Raw genomic sequence first — 18,969 nt, forward strand, 5'->3', positions numbered from 1 at the left:
TCCTCTGTTTATGACACCGTCTGCCTTATAGCAATTTGGTACTACCAGGGACCAACGTCTGTTTGATTATTGAAGACAAAAGGCAAGTCCAATCTGGTTATTTCCCTCGTGCTAGTACAGGGGGTCCTCTCCTTGTCGATCAAGCCTACTACAAGTTGATTTTACAATGTCGTACACCACGGTGATGTGGGTACTTGCTAGTGGTGGGCGCTTACGGCCGTAACTACTACAACACTGCTTATCTAATCTACTGTATCTAAGGCTTATACTACTGGTTGCGTAAGGCAACGTTCTACTAACTACTGGCAAAGGGGGCTTAGCCCAGGAGGTGTGGTGAGCGTAATAAGCGGGGTTAACTTCTGGACTACTGGGGGCCGGCTACTTAGCTGGCTGAGAGTGCTCCTCCTCAATGGTATGAGACAAGGTAAAATCGACTTGGTGTTTCCAAGCAATTTCCCTGCTGTATATATAGACAATGCGCACTATCTACATGGTCTGTGCGCATGAGAGAAAGAAGTATAGAAGACAAATGAGAAGCGTGCTGTGGACTGCGCAGAAGCATGGATTTCTCCTAAGCGCCCTTGGCACGGCATCTCGGCGCGGCATCTTGGCATGATAAGCACCGAGATCACGTGATCGAAAAACATAAGATATTAAGTCCGTAAAAAATACTAAAAATAATAGAAAATTCGTCCGATTCTGATGGTATATGTAAGGAGGTTATAACACTTTTGCTATTAATAATCAAACTAGCGTTGGTCCCACGTAGTACCAAATTGCTATAAGGCTGACAGGCTCTGATTGCCTGCATACCACGAGTTTTGCTGGAACTCTGCAAGTAGCGCTCCTAGACAGCTGAAACACCCGCTTGCAAAAAACCCGCACATATCACGATTGCCAGATCTGCTGATTTGCTGTAGGGATTGTTCAATGCTAGGTGCTTGACGCAAGGAGTTAGCAAACAACATCTTGCGCAAAAACCGCTCATAAGTCCTGTTACAGGCACCTTCCCCCACGCCATCTTCACAATTCCATCCACACGCTCTGGCGTCCCACACCCATACTCCTGTCCCTCCAGCCGCTCCTCTCAACGTTCCGTGGCAACCCGCTCCCAACCACCCTCTTGCGGCCCATCACCCCCTCCGCAACACTTGCCCGGAATGGAACCGGAGCCGACCACTGCCGCTCTCCTCAAGGCTATCCTCAACCTCACCAACCAAGTCGGGTCCTTGCAGGCCCAAATATCATCACAAGGCCAACAGCTTGCAGAGCTCAAAGCCTTATGCAAGGAAACCAACAACCTTGTTGGTGACAAAGACCAGGGCGGAGCCCAAACCAAGACTGGCCCATTGACTGGGCCTGTCACCCCTCCTACCCACTCAGGGGGGAAGCCCACACTCCAGGCACGGTTAGGCCTGGACTTAAGGCCCCATTCAGGCCATCAAGAGGAACAGGATTCAATTCTGAGGAGGACGAGGAACCAAGGCACCCCAAAAGGGAGCCTCAAGGAACGCCTAGAAGGCATCTCGGCTCACTTACCCCCTTCAATGCCGGGTCCAGCATAAAGAGGCCCAAGATGGACCTCCCTGATCCATACAAGGGAGATACCAGGGGACGTAAGGCTACCCAATGGCTTGATAGGATGATGCTCTGGGTTGCACTCCACCGGGACCAATTTGATGAGGAGGAGCAGATGGTTGTGTGGATCTTATACCACATGACAGACAAAGCCGCCGACTGGGCCCTCCCTATCATTGGAAACATCATCAAAGGCAAAGGTAACCCTCCTACCACCATCCAGGCCCTAACAGCCAAATTCAAGGAAGCCTTTGCTGACCCCAACGCCAAACAGGCCGCCGCCAGGAAAATAGCTACCCTGGTCCAAACCTCCACCACCTCCGAGTACGTCACGGAGTTCTGCAATCTCATTGCAGAATTAGACTGGAATGAGGAGGCCTACATTGCACAGTTCACGCGGGGCCTCCACTGGAAAGTCAAGGAACTGTTGTCTACCAAGGATAGCATCCCTGACAATCTCAAAGCCATCTTTGCAGCGGCTATTAAAATTGATAACATCTGCTGCAAAAATGAGGAAAACCGGCCAAAGAAGGTTCCTGCCAAGTCCCCGGCCACCGTGGCCACCACCTCCACCACTACCACTCAACGGGTCCGCCTCTCAGAAGACCCCAATTACGTCACACCAGAGGAAAGGGACTGCCGCCGCGCATCAGGGCTATGTGTCAAGTGCGGCCAAAAGGGGCACAGCATCAAACAATGCCCCAATGGCTGGAAAGCCACAATCAAGGAGGTAGCCAAGGTGGCTGAAGATGTTGAGTTGGGAAAAGAGTGAAGTCAAGGACTGCTGCCAAGCCCCCAACTCAAAAAACGGACAATATAGTAGATAGCATTGAATTTGTAAATCTTGGTCTAGACTCAAATAAAAAACCACTTCTTTTTATCAATCTATATATCCAAAATATCTTGGCAGAACCCCTTAGAACCCTCATTGACTCAGGAGCCACATCAAACTTCATCTCCCCCTCAATTGTGGAAAAATACAAAATCCCAAAAACCCAACTCAAAAATCCACAAGTTGTGAGAATGTTAGATGGTACTATATCCCAGACTGGTCGCATTTGGCACCAGGTTCACCTCACGGTTTTGGCCAACGGCCACCCCCACTCCATTCCCTTTCTTGTCTGCCCCATTGGCAACACCCCGGCAATCCTTGGTATGACTTGGTTAACAACAGAAGCTCCCCTTATCAACTGGCAACAGGGACTGATTACCTTCCCTGAGCAAGCACAGATTGCCTCTGAGGAAGAAGCAGACCTAGACCCTTTGGCAGACCTTCCGCTTCAGTACCATGAATTTGCTAAAGTCTTTGGCAAGGAAGAATTCAAGGTCCTCCCTCCACATAGGGAGTATGATATATCCATAGACCTTGTCCCGGATGCCAAACTATCCCCAGGACCCTTATATGGCATGACTGATGCTGAATCCAAGGCGCTCAAGCAACACATTGACAAAGAATTAGCAACGGGCAAGATCCGCCCCAGCACTTCTTCCACTGGCGCCCCAGTCATGTTTGTTAAGAAAGCAGACAGATCCCTTAGGCTGGTTGTGGATTACCAAAAACTCAATGAGGTAACCCACAAAAATGTATATCCACTCCCAAGACAGGACAACCTCATGGCAAAGCTGAGACATGCTAAAATATTCACAAAGCTTGATCTACGCTGGGGCTATAATAACGTCAGGATTAAGGAAGGAGACAAATGGAAGACGGCTTTTAGAACAAAGTACGGGCTATTTGAATACCTGGTAATGCCCTTTGGCCTTACCAATGCCCCCGCCGCCTTCCAACACTTCATGAACAACCTGTTTAGGGACCTCATCGACGTCACTGTGGTTATCTACTTGGACAACATCCTGATCTTCTCAGAGGACCCTAAGGACCACCCAACCCATGTCAGGGAAGTCCTATCACAGTTAATGAGGAATCAGTTGTTCTGCAAACTCTTCAAGTGCCACTTCCATGTCACCACGGTGGATTACTTGGGTATTGTCATTTCCCCGGCAGGCTTTTCCATGGATCAGAAGAAGATTGAGGCGGTCACGTCATGGCCAACCCCCAAAACAGTCAAGCAGGTCCAAGCCTTCCTAGGATTTGTCAACTACCTCCGCCAATTCATCCCCAATTTCAGTTCAGTAGCACGCCCTCTGCATAACCTCACCAGAAAAGAAGCCCCCTGGTCATGGGGCGACCTGGAAGAAACAGCATTTCAGGAATTGAAGGTTCTTGTCACCAAGTCGCCGGTCCTCATCCATTCCAACCCAGGACTCCCCTATTACCTTGAGACAGACGCCTCAGGGGTTGCCATGGGAGCCATCCTTAGTCAGCAAGGCCCAGATAACAGACTACATCCAATTGCATATATGTCCAAATCGTTCTCAGGGGCAGAGGGAAACTACGACACTCACAACAAGGAACTCCTGGCCATCATCAAGGCCTTGGAGGAATGGCGTATTTTCCTGGAAGCTATGGACAAGCCGGTTCAGGTATTTACAGACCACCGCAACCTTGAGTACTGGATGCAGGCAAGGACATTCAATCAACGGCATGCTAGATGGCGTGTATTCCTGAGCGATTTCAATTTCGAAATACATTATTGCCCAGGGAAGCAATCAGGGAAGCCGGATGCCTTGTCCAGACAATTGGACTACGTTGACAACCCCCAAGAACCAGAAGTCATGCTACTGCCAGAGGTTTTTGCGAATACAGTGGAAGAGGAATTAGAAATTGTCACGGATATTTGCGCCAAGCTCAAGGAAGATCCATCACTGGAACCAATTATTAAGTTCCTTACTGAGGATGCAGACAACGCGCCCCCCTCAATTAGGAAGGCCTATAGGGACTATGATTGGGAAGAAGATTTGCTATGGTACTGCGGGAAACTGGTGGTTCCGGACTCAGAACCCCTGAAAGAACAACTATTGAGGGAATTCCACAACTCCCTGCTGGCAGGACATCCAGGCCAACAAAGGACGCTCAAACTTATCAGCAGGAGCTATTGGTGGCCCGGAATGAAATCTTCTGCCAAAGAATGGGTCAAATGCTGTCCAGTTTGTCAAACCAACCAATGCGCATGCCCCAGTTATCTCCCTGAAGCCCTTAGAAGTTCCCCCTTATCCTTTTCACACCATATCCTATGACTTCATCACAGGTTTCCCCAAATCCCAGGGACACAACGCCATACTAGTTGTAATTGATTCCTTTTCAAAATTTGGTCACTTCATTCCCACCTCAAAAAAGGTCACATCAAAGGGTCTAGCGGACTTATTTGTCAACCATGTCTGGAAGTTACATGGGCTACCCATAAAAACCATCTCTGATAGAGGTACCATGTTTACCGGGAAGTTCCTCAGGGCACTATACCAACAACTTGGAATTAAGCCCGCCTTCTCATTGGCCTATCACCTGGAATCAGACGGTCAAACGGAAAGGGTTAACCAGTTCATAGAGTTCTACCTCAGATTGTATGTGGCTGCAGATCACTCAGATTGGGCCACATGGTTACCGCTGGCTGAATATGCATATAACAACGCCAAGCATTCTGCCACAGGGAAAACCCCTTTTGAACTAGTTTATGGAAGAAACCCGGTAATGAACCCATCCAACGTCCCAGCAAACGTCCCAGAAGCAGACCTTGTAGCAGACACCCTTGCACAGGAATGGAAGGAAGCAGAATCCGCTTTAAAGATGACAAAGGAAAGAATGGCAGGAGTGAAAGGCACAACCCCAGAATACTCTATTGGGGAAAAAGTGTCACGACTAAGCTCGGACCTATGATACAAGTGGGTTTAGAGTCCGTGGCCCTATCACCAATGGACTATGAAACAGGGTAGAGGGCCGACGAAGGGCCAAGGGTATGGCAGGGTAGAGGGCAACTAGGCCTGGGTTATGGGTTTCTTAGTAAGGTGCACTGATGGCCAACTAGGGGCCTGGGCAAAGGGTAGGAGTGAGCTTAGGATGAATTGACAAAGAGGTCAAGTCTTGCTGTTTTAGCGGCGACTTGACCTGGCTTATATACATGAGGAAAGCCACATCAAAAACAACAGTACTAAATAGTGAGTCATTTTACAATTTCACATCATATATCAAATATGTCACGTGATCTTGATGATTCATAAATATATACCAAAAAAGGAAACTATCTCGAAAAAAAGGTAGAAAATAGTAGAAATTCATGTCATGCCGATGAAGGTCATGACATTACCCCCTCTTTTAAGCTCTAACTGCGTCGGGGTGTTCCTTGTGAAATTCCTCTAGGACTTCTTGAGCATTTCCCACATTGTCTATTGGCTCCCACAAATTACTTCCTTCATTGTAACCTTTCCATTTGACCAGGTACCATAACTTCTTTGTCTTTCCTTGTCCTTTCCACTTGCTATCTAGGATCTTCTCTACTTTGTATTCCTCTTCACCTTCTTCTGTGATGATAGGTGCAGGTTGAGGAGGATTGCGTCCATGAGGGTCAGGATGGAATTTTGTCAGAAGATTAATGTGAAAGACTGGATGTATGCGCGTGGTATGGGGTAGTTGTAATTTATACGCATGTGATCCAATTTTTTCAATTACCAAGTAGGGACCTAGCTTTTTGTGGCTAAGCTTGATGGATGGTCTATTGGTGGATATATTTTGATGACTTAGCCAAACTTTGTTCCCTACTTGAATTTCTTCTTCTTTCCTGTGACGTTGATCATAGAAGTGTTTCATCCTTTCTTGGGATATTGATAACGCTGCCTTGACTTCATCATAGCCCTTTTCTAAAAATTCCGCATGTTTGTCTGCGTTAGGGACTGATTCATCTGACTTTTGACCAACTGTAAATCTTGGATTATAGCCATAACATATTTGGAAAGGGGATTTGCCTGTGGAAGTCTGTTTCAAATTGTTTAAGGCAAATTCGGCCAATGGCAATAGTGACACCCAGTCTGATTGACAATGATTCCCAAACATACGTATAAATATCTTGGCCTCTTGTTGTATCCGTTCCGTTTGACCATCTGTTTGAGGATGGTAGGCTGTAGAATATGTAGGCTTGATGTCTAGCCTTTTATATAGATGACAAATAAACTTGGCATTAAATGTAGGGCCTCTATCTGAAACTGTACTCTTGGGAAGGCCATGTAATTTCCAGATGTATGTAATAAATAAGTTGGCAATGTCAATAGCCAATGCTGTGGATTGGGTAGGAATAAAGTGAACCATTTTTGAGAAACAGTCAATGACAGTAAGGATGGCGTCAAAGCCTTCTGAAATTGGTAGTCCCACAATCATGTCATAGGCTATATCTTCCCAGGGACGTTCAGGAATTTGCAATGGCTTTAGCAGTCCTACAGGTACTTGATTTGTTGGCTTGGACCTGATACAGGTTTCACAGTGGCTGACATAAGAATTGACAAACTTTTTCAGCAATGGCCAGTAATAACTCCTGGAAATAAGTTCTAGTGTCCTGGTTTGTCCTGGGTGTCCTGCAACTAATGCGTCATGTCTAGACTCCAAGATGAGGTTCCTAATAGTATCATCTCTAGGTACAAAGATTTTTCCTTGATACCATAGTAATCCCTCTTTTAACTCCCAGTCAACTACTTTATCCTTGCTCTGGAGTTTGTGCAAGATTTCCTTAAGGCATTCATCCTTGTAGATTGCTTCACCAATCAGGTCATTAATTTCCTGATCCGGAGTGATTGACGCAATGAAAAGTTCTGGTTTTAGGAGAACTTGGTTCTCTACCCCCCCTTCAAGGGGTACTAAATCATATTGTCTTGAGAGAATATCCGCCTTCTTGTTTTGCGCTCCAGGTCTGTAGATAATTTGGAAGTTATAATCAACCAGGAAGTTGGCCCATCAAATTTGTTGTTTATTCAAGGATTGTGATGTGGAGAAGTGCTCCAGGTTCTTATGATCCGTGAGAACCTGGACTGGTAATTCTGACCCCTCTAATAGATGACGCCATTCCTTGAATGCCCTAATGACTGCTAACAGCTCTTTGTCAAAATATCATAGTTCTTTTCCGCCGGTGACAGGGATTTTGATAGATATGCTACAGGGGCCAATTTTCCTTCAGGGTTGCGCTGGGATAATATGGCTCCTGTTGCGTAATTGGATGCGTTGCATTCTACGTAGAATTGTTTTGTAGTGTTGGGCTGTAAAAGTAGAGGTGCTGATGTAAGACATTTCTTCAAGCCATCAAAGGATTGTTGTTCCGCCTGTTCCCATTTCCAAATACTATCTTTTTTGAGCAGGTTGTACAGAGGTTGTGCCATATTACCAAAGTTTGGAATAAATTGTCTATAGAAATTTACAAACCCTAAGAATTCCTGAATATTCTTGACATTCTTAGGTGTTGACCAATTCATTGCATCCGTGACCTTGGATTGATCTACTTCTATGCCAAGTTCCAATATAATGAATCCTAGGTAGTCGATCCTTTTGACGTGGAAATGACATTTCTCAATATTACAAAAAAGGTTGTTATCCTGCAGTCTTTTAAGCACTTCTTGCACATGGGCTTCATGGTCTTTTTTGTTAAGAGAGAATACTAGAATATCGTCCAAATATATGATAACGTAGACATCCAGAAGGTCCCTGAATATCTCATTCATCATGTCTTGAAAGGCTGCCGGTGCATTTGTTAGTCCAAAGGGCATGACCAAATATTCAAATAGTCTGTATTTTGTTTTGAAAGCGGTTTTCCATTCATTGCCTTCTTTTATTTGGACTAGGTTGTATCCTGCCTTAATATCGAATTTGCTAAAGATCTTGGCACCTTGTAATTTCTCAATGAGATTCTGTGGCAAGGGCAGGGGATAGACGTTTTTCTTGGTCATACTGTTCAGACGCCGGTAATCCACACACATGCATAGTTTCCCATTTTTTTTTGACAAATAATATGGGAGAGGCCATAGGGGATCTAGACAGGCGGATTAGACCAGCTTTGAGCTGTTTCTCAATGGTTTCTTTAAGTTCCGCATCTTCCCTTGGACCTAAACTGTATATGGGGCCATGTCTTGGTCGCGCATCTGGAAGTAACTCAATGGCAATGTTGTAAGGACGGTGGGGTGGTAATTTTGACGATTCTTCCTCTGAAAATACTCTAGTAAATTCTTGATAAGGGGCAGGAATTTCTTCCACTGCTTTGAGTTCTAAAACAGCAGGTGTGGCTAGACAGTTGTTGGAACAATACAAGGAATTAAAAACAAGTGTATGTTTTTCCCACAAAATTTGGGGATTGTGTTTTTTTAACCAAGACATTCCTAAAACTAATTGGTGATTGCCAATATTGGAAATATGGCATTCTAGTTCTTTGGTGTGGCTGCCAATGGTACATTTAAACCAAGTAAAATGGGTAATTTGGCCAGAATCAATTTCTTGGCCATCAATAATGCGTAGTTTCTTGGGGATTGGATGTATATAGGTTGGAAGTCAATAGGTTTCTACTAAAAGAGGGTGGATGAAGCAAGAAGTTGCTCCAGAGTTGATCATGGCTTTTCCTTGAAAGGGTTTAGCCAAAAAACTTGATTTTTGGGATTTAGGAGTCTCACACGGATTTGCAGAGAATGATGCATATATTTGAGATGTATTACATAAGGAAAGTATTTCAAAATTATTGTTCTCATAATGCAAATCCGCAAGCATACAGCCAAGTGCCTTACTCCTTAGTTGGCCTTGGCTTTTCCTTTTCCCGACTCTTCCTCATCAGAAACTACTTCAATACAACTTTCTTCTTTAGGTCTTTCCCAAGACCATTCAATGTTAGCCACATGTCCAGACATGGGCTTGGAGGGACAATTGCGCGCAAAATGACCTTTGCCCCCGCATACATGACAAGTGAGATTCGCAAAACCCCTTCCATCAAGATCCATAGGGCCTGGGCCTTTAGAATTTGAGGCCAGGACAGGAGTGGGAGCAATAACGGGTTTGACTGGGGCAGCAGCGGCAGGTTGTTTGTCTTTTTTAAGGGAGGGGAATGGGATCATTGTATCTTTAGATTCTCCATTCCACCTGACATTTGGCATATTGCCAGAGGTAGTGCAAACAATTGAAGTGATAGCGCCTTTCTTGGCGCAACAAGTGGTAGGATCAATCATATAAACATTATCCCCAATGTTAAGACAAGTACAAGTGGAAGTGGGGTTAGAGGTAGAAGTGGGGACAGCAGTAGATGTAGTACAAGCAGTGGCAACGGAGGAATTGGATAAGCAAGTAGATTCAATGTGGTTTGCAATCTCCTCTGCCTTGTCGTAAACTTGTTGAGCTGTGGCGCGACGCCATTGGAACATGGTGGAGAGCATGATGTCCTTGATGTCATTTTTAAGGCCATTGTAATACTTGTCACGTAAGGTTTTGTCACTGTAGCCCAAGGACACTGAGTATTGTTGGAATTCTCAAGTGTACTCTTGAACTGAGGCCTTTTGCCGCAAGTTATTCCATTTCTGGCGGTACTTCTCATCACAATTTGTGTCCACATAATGTTTAGTAAATTTGGCCCAGAATACATCAATGTTTTCCAATAATGGGACTGCTTCTCCTCTGAACACCTTCCTTTCCTTATAGGGACGTACCCAGTCTTCTGCTGCACCTTCAAAATAAGATGTGACCCACAGTATTTTCTCTTCATGGGATCTATTAGCTCCCTTTGCCCTTATATACGCCTGACAGGCAATAATAAAGTTGAGGGCGTCTTCCTTTTTTCCACCAAACTTGTTGGGCTTGGCAAACTTTAGATCTGAATTAGAAGATGTAGGAGCAGGTGGGGGATTGGTGGAGGTGGATGTGCTGGTGCCAGCAGGTGGAGGTGGAGGAGCTGTGGAAGGGGAAAGATGAATTAGCTGGTCTTGCACCACTTGTATGGAAGCAGCTGCTCCTTGGATTTGGTTGGAATAAAATATATGTTGATTACACGACTGCTTGCAATGTTCTTCTAATTCAGCCCTTAATAGAGCTAATTGATCCCCTTGTGCCTCATAGGCTCCTTGTAGTTGCAAAAATTCCTTTTTTAATACAATCATATTTTGTGCAACCATATCAAGAAGTTCACAATCCAACATTTGATCAAAAGACATGGGAGAATATACATGAGGCGGCACAGCCGCAGGTGCAGGAGTATGAGTACGTGAAGAAGGGGCAGACCACCCCAATTGGATTTGGGAGGGAGTCAGACTAGTCTCTCCCATTGCGCCCAAACCAGGCATTGTCATATGAGACTGCGAAAAACTCATATTCCTCGTAATAATGGATACGCCCTTTTCCGTCTTGGGTGATATCCTGGATCAAGCAATGGAAGTTGTCTAACTCAATTTCTTTCTCTACCAATAGCCTGTCCTTTTCTTCTATAAGCCTTTCTTGCTCTTCAATGGTTAGAGCAAGATCGCAATTATGGGCTTCAAGGTTTGCAATTAGATTCCTATGTTCTTGCGCCTCAGTTTTGTATATAGTATTAAGGCGCTTGGCAAAGGATCAATGGCTTTTTATAATTGCAATGTTTTGGACAAGGCCTGGCTCCTCAATCCAGGCAATATGTTCTTCAAGGTTTTCAATATGCCCTGATAGGATGTGATTGATGTCAAGGAGGGTTTTTTTGAGATAAAGGTATTGAGTGACAATGGAGTAAGGCCAAAAGATGGCAAATAGAACAAGATCTAAAAAATCGAACACTAGAGTGCGTTCCCAATATGAATTGGTACTTGATCAGATAGATAAAGACGGTTTTATAGCACTAAACTACTAACTGTTTGCTTCCCTACTAGCGTTAGACTATCCTTATACTAATATCAGCAGCTGTGTACAAGCGTGATGATTAGTCAGGTTTTTAGTAAGCAGAAGGTTGGCTGACTAACAGCGTATGGCTAAGGGTGCGGACACCTTGGTATGCGGACGATTGCTGGCAAAGGGCTATCCCGCAACCGTACTGGTACTTGTATTCCTGTCTTTGATTATGACACAGGGGCTACAATGTGATACCGTTTCAGGCTTTGGTGCTTATCTAAGCGCAGTTCTTGTTTGTTGACAAGAGTACGAGTGTAACAAAGACTTGACCTAGTGTCACGACTAAGCTCGGACCTATGATACAAGTGGGTTTAGAGTCTGTGGCCCTATCACCAATGGACTATGAAACAGGGTAGAGGGCCAACAAAGGGCCAAGGGTATGGCAGGGTAGAGGGCAACTAGGCCTGGGTTATGGGTTTCTTAGTAAGGTGCACTGATGGCCAACTAGGGGCCTGGGCAAAGGGTAGGAGTGAGCTTAGGATGAATTGACAAAGAGGTCAAGTCTTGCTGTTTTAGCGGCGACTTGACCTGGCTTATATACATGAGGAAAGCCACATCAAAAACAACAGTACTAAATAGTGAGTCATTTTACAATTTCACATCATATATCAAATATGTCACGTGATCTTGATGATTCATAAATATATACCAAAAAAGGAAACTATCTTGAAAAAAAGGTAGAAAATAGTAGAAATTCATGTCATGCCAATGAAGGTCATGACAAAAAGTATGGCTAGACGCAAAGAATGTGGAAATTTGATCCAACTCCAACAAATTGAATCCCAAGCGCCTAGGACCTTTTGAAGTCACCAAGAAGATCTCAAGCCACGCATACCGCCTAAAGCTCCCTGAATCACTGAAAATCCATGATGTTTTTTACGTAGGACTACTTTCCAAAAGCCACAAATCACCTAACCAGCCATTCCCGGAACGCCCCCCTCCTGAAACAATAAGAGGAGAGGAAGAATACAAGGTGGAACAGATCATAGATTCCAAGAGGCAACAAGGAAAGTGGTTCTACCTAATCAAATGGAAAGGATACAGGCCAGAAGACAACTCTTGGGAACCAGAGGAACTACTGGAACACAGTCAAGAAGAAATCCGTTGCTTCAACAAGTCACGACTGAAAAAGGCTTGTGACTCCGCCAAGAGCCTTTAAGGGGGGGCAATGTTATAACCTCCTAACATATACCATTAGAATCGCCTGAATTTTCTACTATTTTTAGTATTTTTTACGGACTCAATATCTCATGTTTTTCGATCACGTGATCTCGGCGCTTATTCATGCCGAGATGCCGCGCCAAGATGCCGTGCCAAGGGCGCTTAGGAGAAATCCACGCTTCTGCGCAGCCCGCAGCATGCTTCTCTTTTCACATGGACGCTTCCTTATCTCACGCACAGACCATGTACATACTTTCTCATTTTCCTATATAAACAGCAGGAAAATTGCTTGGAGACCCCAAGTTGATTTTACCTTGTCTCATATTCATTGAGGAGGATTAGTCAGCCAGCTAAGTAGCAGGCCCCCAGTAGTACTCAGACGCTCACCACCCCTTAACTCACCACACCTCCAGGCCTAAGGCCCCCTTGCATTAGTTAGTAGTAGTAGCCCGCCTTAAAGCAGAATTAGTTTAGCCTTATCAGTAGATTATGTACGTGTTGCTTGTAGTAGTATGGCCTTAAGCGCCCGACTCCACTAGTGTGTGCCCACCTTACAGTGGTGCACGACACATAGCAAACAATCAAAGCCTATTCAGTGAGTATAATTGATTGACAGGATATGTTACAGGCGTGACTGGTAAGGAACCCATATTGGGCCAAGGCACTGTGGAGCTATTATGCTTAGCCAACCCTGACAAAGAAGAATATAGAAGTATCAAACTTACTAATGTAGCATATGTGCTGAGCTCCCTGGCAAACCTTATCAGCTTATTGCTAGTAACCAATAAAGGCTACCGGATATCAATGGATTGGGACCAATTAGTCATATACGGCGCAAACAATGAGCCAATCACTTACGGTTCAAAACTGAGTGATTGTGAACACGGAAATCTATGGAAAATCAGTGGAACAGCGGTTAGTAAGGAAACAGCAAGAATGAAGAAATCAACCAATGAATTGGCACTGATGAAACAAACTGGTTGAACTTGGTTTGAATGGCACAAGACGCTAGGACATATTAGTCTGCAAGCTCTCCAACGCCTGAAAAGCACTGAAGCAATAAAAGGGATGGAAATTGTTACAACCTCCTTAATTATACCATTGGATTCGCCTGATTTTTCTATTAATTTTAGTATTTTTTACGGACTCTTTATCTCATATTTTTGAATCACGTGATCTCGGCGCTTATTACGCCAAGATGCCGCGCCGAGATGCTGTGCCAAGGGCGCTTAGGAGAAATCCACGCTTCTGCGCAGTCCGCAGCACAATTCTTATTTCCACCATGTACTTCTTTTCTCACGCGCACAGACCATGTAGATAGTGCGCCCTTGTCTATATATACAGCAGGGAAATCGCTTGGAGACCCCAAGTCGATTTTACCTTGTCTCATATCCATTGAGGAGGGATTAGTCAGCCAGCTAAGTAGCCAGCCCCAGTAGTTACCAGAAGTCAACCCCCACTTTACTCACCACACCTCCCAGGCCTCAGGCCCCTTTGCCAACAGTAGATAGTAGTAGAGCGCCCTAAGCGCTAGTAGTATAGCCTAGATAGTAGATTAGATAAGCAGTGCCTTGTATTAGTTACGGCCTTAAGCGCCTGCCACTAGCAAGTACCCACCTTACAGTGGTGTACAACAGAAATAAACAAAGACAAAGATGGACTCAACTTTGAATGCAAAGTATGCATACAAGCAAAGGCACATACACAACCATATCCAAATGAATTGGCAACAAAAATATCCAATATTGGTGAGTTGATAGTTACCAATGTATGGGGACCCGCGCGTACACTCTCAATCAGCCAATACAGATACTATGTATCATTCACAGACATAGCTACAAGATTTACTTGCTTGGGATTCCTTAGGCACAAAGACAAAACACTGAATGAATATAAGGCATTCAAAGCAATGTTAAACACACAAAAAGAAAATAAAATAAAGAAAGTCTGTTTTGATAATGGAGGCAAGTTTGTGAACAAAGAATGGATTGAGTACGCGGCACAGAAAGGTACAATATTAGAAACAACAGCCCTGCATTCATCTCAGCAAAACAGAATTGCTGAGAGATTAAACCAGACACTCACCAATAAGGTGCAAGCAATGATGCTCAAGTCAAACGCACCAAAATTCCTATGGAACAAGGCAATTGCGTACGCCTGTTACCTTAAGAATCAAGTTCTGACACAAGTGCACAGAACGTTCTGGATGACTCCATTTGAGTCATTTTGGGGCAAGAAACCAAATGTTAGTACATTAAGACCATGGGGAAGTAAATGCTACATACTAGATCAAACCAGAGATCAATCTAAGTTAGACACAAAAGCATTCCAAGCCATATTTGTTGGAATATTGGAAGTTCAAGGCAAAAGCTGGAGATACTACAAATCAGGATCAAACAGGATATTACACTCAAGGAACATTACCTTTCCAAGAGTAAACACGGTTAGTGAAGAACCTGGAATTGACCAGGATTGGGGAGATACAGTTGCTCTGCCCGCTGAGGGGGAGATGACTCATGCCAACAGCACTGCGGAACAACCAAAAGAACCTGCTAGAACAGGGGGAGTGCATACAGTCAGCAAGGAAGAAAAGAGTGACTCAAATGAACCTGCAGATATAAAAAGTGAGCCCAAGATTGAACAAAAAGCATCCAACAAATCAACTAAACTCACTCACAATAACGTACTTAAACCTTATACTACTTGTTCTCACTCTGCTATGCGCATTGACCCTAGCGCAACTACAAATGCACTACAACAACTCAATGCACTCACGTCTGGAACCAACAATGCAGGAGTCCAAACCTGCAGTTGGAATCCTAACGTTGCTCCCATCAAACTCAACAGCATGCAAGGAGGGATTACCCTCAAGATCCAGTGTCATGACCCATGCCTTTGCTGGCATGTCTCCTGACCAAGCCACCTACTAATAGGATATTCCACAGTCTTTAGAAGGCCGCATATACTCACATATATGCAGTCAGAACTGTCATTACTCTAAGGGCTCATGACTTAGAGACTGACAGTCCACCAGGGTCACATGACCTCCCCCCCTCCAGTCCTTTATCAAATACTATACTAAACTACTACGGATTTGAGGTGGGGGGGGGGATGACATAATCTCTTCTATAATAATATATTATTCAGACCTTGCCCGTGGGCATTAACATTGGCCTGCAGCTAGGGGGCAGGGGGAGTGCAACATCCCCCAGCAATATATATTATTCATATATCACTGTGCATCACATATACTATATATATCTTTGACAGTGGATATATATGGTAATAACCTTTCCAGATATGGGTTATGACATCCAGCACCCTCCCATGTCTGGTCAGTCAGGTTCTCAGCCAAAGAACAAAACTGCTAACCTTCTAATAGAGCTCTCCAATGTCCCTATCATGCCCAGCAGCTCCAATAGCTCCAACAACACTGTACCTAACGCATACAACTTCTTCAACAGTCCCTCCACTGTACTACCCACTGGTACCAACACCCTGGACCTTACCTACTCAATGGTCACCCCAACAACACCCAAACCAACCATTGACAAACTTTGCAAACAATTCAAACTGCTATACCTCAATGAATCATTGATCCCCAAACAGCCAAACCCCACCTTGGCGTTGTCCAGAGATATGGAACCACCATGGACGTTCATCAACAATGAACCGCCAACGTCAACAACCAACAGTCCAACTGTTGCGGAGGCGCTATCCGGGCCAGACGCAGAGGAATGGTGGAAGGCAATGGCCAAGGAGGTCAGCACCCTCAAACAAATGGGAACATACAAACTAACAAACCTACTACCCAAATGCAAGGCAATGGGGAACAAATGGGTCCTTGTACTCAAACACAACAAGAACAGCACACCCATCCAACACAAGGCAAGACTTGTAGCCCAAGGATTTAGTCAGCAGCCTGGTATTGATTTTGACAAGACATTTGCACCCATTGTACGTCTTGATTCAATCCGTACACTTGTATCAATTGCTAACCAGTACAATTGGGATATACAACAGCTCAATGTGAACTCAGCTTACCTACATGCCAAGGTCAACAAAGACCTATACATGCAGCAAATCCCTTATTTTAGCAACGGTACAAACAAAGTGTTAAAATTAAAGCAATCAATTTACGGACTGAAACAAGCAGGACAGATGTGAAACAAACTATACAACACAAAGCTGAAAGCAATTGGATACACACCATGCTTTACCAACGCATGTGTATATCATTGAATCAACAACATTGATGGTGAGCTGTTTGTGTCAATCATAGCTACACATGTTGACAATTCAATTGTCATATCATTGCCAAACCACTCTGATATTACAATATCCAAACTATTGCGCGCATTCAACATGCGCAATCTTGGACCAATACATCACTTTCTTGGAATAGCATTCCAATGCAATTGTAAGAATGGCATCATCACACTCAACCAAGCGGCATATATTAACTCACTAGTTGATTATGCAGGCCTTGCAGAAGCTTACCCTGCCAACACTCCTTTTAGCCCAACCGTACAACTCACTTGATATGAAGGAGTAAAACCAAGATTCAATTATGGTACATACATTGGTAAGCTACTTTATGCGGCCCTATGCACACGACCAGACATAGCTTACGCTGTTGCACACCTTGCACAATTTACTTCGTGCTTTGGTCCGGCGCACGTGACAGCAGTTAAGCGCCTAGTACGTTACCTAAAGGGCACATTGGCTCTAGGGATAACATATTGCCAATCAAATGAAGACTTCGGCAAATTAGGCTATTCCGACGCCAATTGGGGAAGCAACTTGCTAGATTGTAAGTCTGTTTCCGGTCATGTGTTCATGCTTGGAGGAGCTGCCATATCTTGGTCAGCTAAGAAGCAAGCCACTGTCGCTTTATCGACAATGGAAGCAGAGTATATGGCGTTATCGCACGCATGTACTCAAGCTATGTGGCTCCGTCAATTTTTTGAGGAACTACAATACGTTGCTGACACACCAACATTAATTGTTTCAGACAACCTTGCTGCGATTGCTCTATCCGAAGAATCGCAATTCCATGGACGATCGAAACACATCAACATCCAACACCACTTCATGCAAGACCTCATAGAGAAACGCAAGGTAGCTACACTGTACGTACCATCTAAAGAAAACTTAGCCGACGCTTTCACTAAAGCGTTACCCGCACCACAGTTTAGTTATCTAATGCAAGGAATCATGGGCAAGCCGATGAGCGAAGGATAATGAATTGAAGATTTTAATTACACGAATAGCTGATATAATGAAACTGAGATTTATAACGAATGTAAATGAATGAGAATAATTAATTGAATGTATCGACACTTACTCGATTAAGGGGGAGTGTTGAAATATCTTGTAAATACTAGATTCTTCTAGTATATTCCATGCGCAGTAATCGAGTCAGTAAGTACGAGTCATTCAGTGCGCAGTCATATGCGCAGCACTTTACCACATGACTCGGTAGGTTTCTTAGGATATATAAAGGCCCGCATACGAGCCCTCTATCCTCACCCCTCTCTCTACTTCTCTTTTACTGTCTTTACTATTTGTATACGATTTATATTAGTTTAGAAATACATTTATATATTCATCTATATACATAGCATTTCAACAGGATGCGGTCCCACACGTACGTACTTCGTTCTGGCCTCATGGTTATGCAGCAAGTCAAAAACAAAAGGGTCAATAAAGTTGATTTAAAAAGAGGTCAATAAAAGACACATTAGCCAAACCGCAAAACAAGCAACTAAGTCAAAGCGGGTAAAAAAGTAGGCTTCGGGCCCTTGCTTGTGCTGCAAGGCAAAGCTTGGTTGATGTCGTAAGTACGCCGCCGAGATGACCGGTGACCTTAATATCATTATCATCTCTAACAGAGAGCCCGTGCGCTGAGAAATCAAGAACACGAAGCTAGATCATAGCAACTTGTGGCCTCTGAATGAGACTGAGCCCGAAATTAGTGTTATCCCGAGTGTATTCTAATAGGAATAGAATTTTGTTTTGAGTTTGCTATGAATAGTAATGTTTTCGTGTTGCAAGAACCTACCAATTAAAGCTCGCAAAGATGTTTTCAGCCAACCAGCGTCCGATTATTCTTGAGATACAAGGGAGAGAAAACCTATTACAGCGGGAGCGCAAGGCTCGCAAAGAACCATATCGATAGACTATATGGGGCTCACTCCTAATTGTATTTCAGCGAGGGGAGATAATGGCTGGAATCCTAAAGCACATTTAAATTATGAAACCGATTGGTAATGAAGGCAGATGCTATACACATAATTAAATTACTGCGCTAAGGAAGGGAGTTATAGCTATTTACGACTCCGGAAGACTACATAAGTATAATTAGTATTGAGTCAATTCCTCTTGACCCCTGTCGAGGCTGTACGTCGAATGTATGCGCCATTTCAAGGCGCATTTATTATGAAGCACGCTACCTGTGTTGAGAAATGGGC

The 18,969-nt window shown here is 44.2% G+C and overlaps 6 protein-coding genes across 6 annotated transcripts; 4 read left to right on the plus strand and 2 right to left on the minus strand.

Moving 5' to 3' along the window:
• Positions 1-930: 930 nt before the first annotated feature.
• RhiXN_05564 (Retrotransposable element Tf2 protein) lies at positions 931-5,353 on the plus strand (the record flags this gene model as incomplete). Its single annotated transcript, XM_043325380.1, has 5 exons — positions 931-937; positions 1,003-1,408; positions 1,438-2,346; positions 2,406-4,626; positions 4,673-5,353. The coding sequence occupies 5 exons, from the start codon at positions 931-933 to the stop codon at positions 5,351-5,353; spliced, it is 4,224 nt and encodes a 1,407-aa protein (XP_043180812.1).
• Positions 5,354-5,788: 435 nt separating this feature from the next.
• On the minus strand, positions 5,789-8,821 carry RhiXN_05565 (Transposon Tf2-12 polyprotein; the record flags this gene model as incomplete). The annotated part of the gene is made up of 3 exons (XM_043325381.1): positions 5,789-7,317; positions 7,551-8,388; positions 8,426-8,821. The coding sequence occupies 3 exons, from the start codon at positions 8,819-8,821 to the stop codon at positions 5,789-5,791; spliced, it is 2,763 nt and encodes a 920-aa protein (XP_043180813.1).
• Positions 8,822-9,225: 404 nt separating this feature from the next.
• RhiXN_05566 (Zinc finger, CCHC-type) lies at positions 9,226-10,761 on the minus strand (the record flags this gene model as incomplete). The annotated part of the gene is made up of 2 exons (XM_043325382.1): positions 9,226-9,919; positions 9,965-10,761. The coding sequence occupies 2 exons, from the start codon at positions 10,759-10,761 to the stop codon at positions 9,226-9,228; spliced, it is 1,491 nt and encodes a 496-aa protein (XP_043180814.1).
• A 1,276-nt stretch (positions 10,762-12,037) lies between these two features.
• RhiXN_05567 (Retrotransposable element Tf2 protein) lies at positions 12,038-12,494 on the plus strand (the record flags this gene model as incomplete). Its single annotated transcript, XM_043325383.1, has 2 exons — positions 12,038-12,062; positions 12,130-12,494. The coding sequence occupies 2 exons, from the start codon at positions 12,038-12,040 to the stop codon at positions 12,492-12,494; spliced, it is 390 nt and encodes a 129-aa protein (XP_043180815.1).
• Positions 12,495-14,597: 2,103 nt separating this feature from the next.
• Positions 14,598-15,410, plus strand: RhiXN_05568 (Retrovirus-related Pol polyprotein from transposon TNT 1-94; the record flags this gene model as incomplete). The annotated part of the gene is made up of 2 exons (XM_043325384.1): positions 14,598-14,647; positions 14,693-15,410. The coding sequence occupies 2 exons, from the start codon at positions 14,598-14,600 to the stop codon at positions 15,408-15,410; spliced, it is 768 nt and encodes a 255-aa protein (XP_043180816.1).
• Positions 15,411-15,796: 386 nt separating this feature from the next.
• On the plus strand, positions 15,797-17,740 carry RhiXN_05569 (Retrovirus-related Pol polyprotein from transposon TNT 1-94; the record flags this gene model as incomplete). The annotated part of the gene is made up of 4 exons (XM_043325385.1): positions 15,797-15,830; positions 15,879-16,453; positions 16,499-16,598; positions 17,271-17,740. The coding sequence occupies 4 exons, from the start codon at positions 15,797-15,799 to the stop codon at positions 17,738-17,740; spliced, it is 1,179 nt and encodes a 392-aa protein (XP_043180817.1).
• Between the last annotated feature and the right edge of the window lie 1,229 nt (positions 17,741-18,969).

Source organism: Rhizoctonia solani, chromosome 6, assembly GCF_016906535.1.
Source record: "Rhizoctonia solani chromosome 6, complete sequence".
Lineage (NCBI taxonomy): Eukaryota > Fungi > Basidiomycota > Agaricomycetes > Cantharellales > Ceratobasidiaceae > Rhizoctonia > Rhizoctonia solani.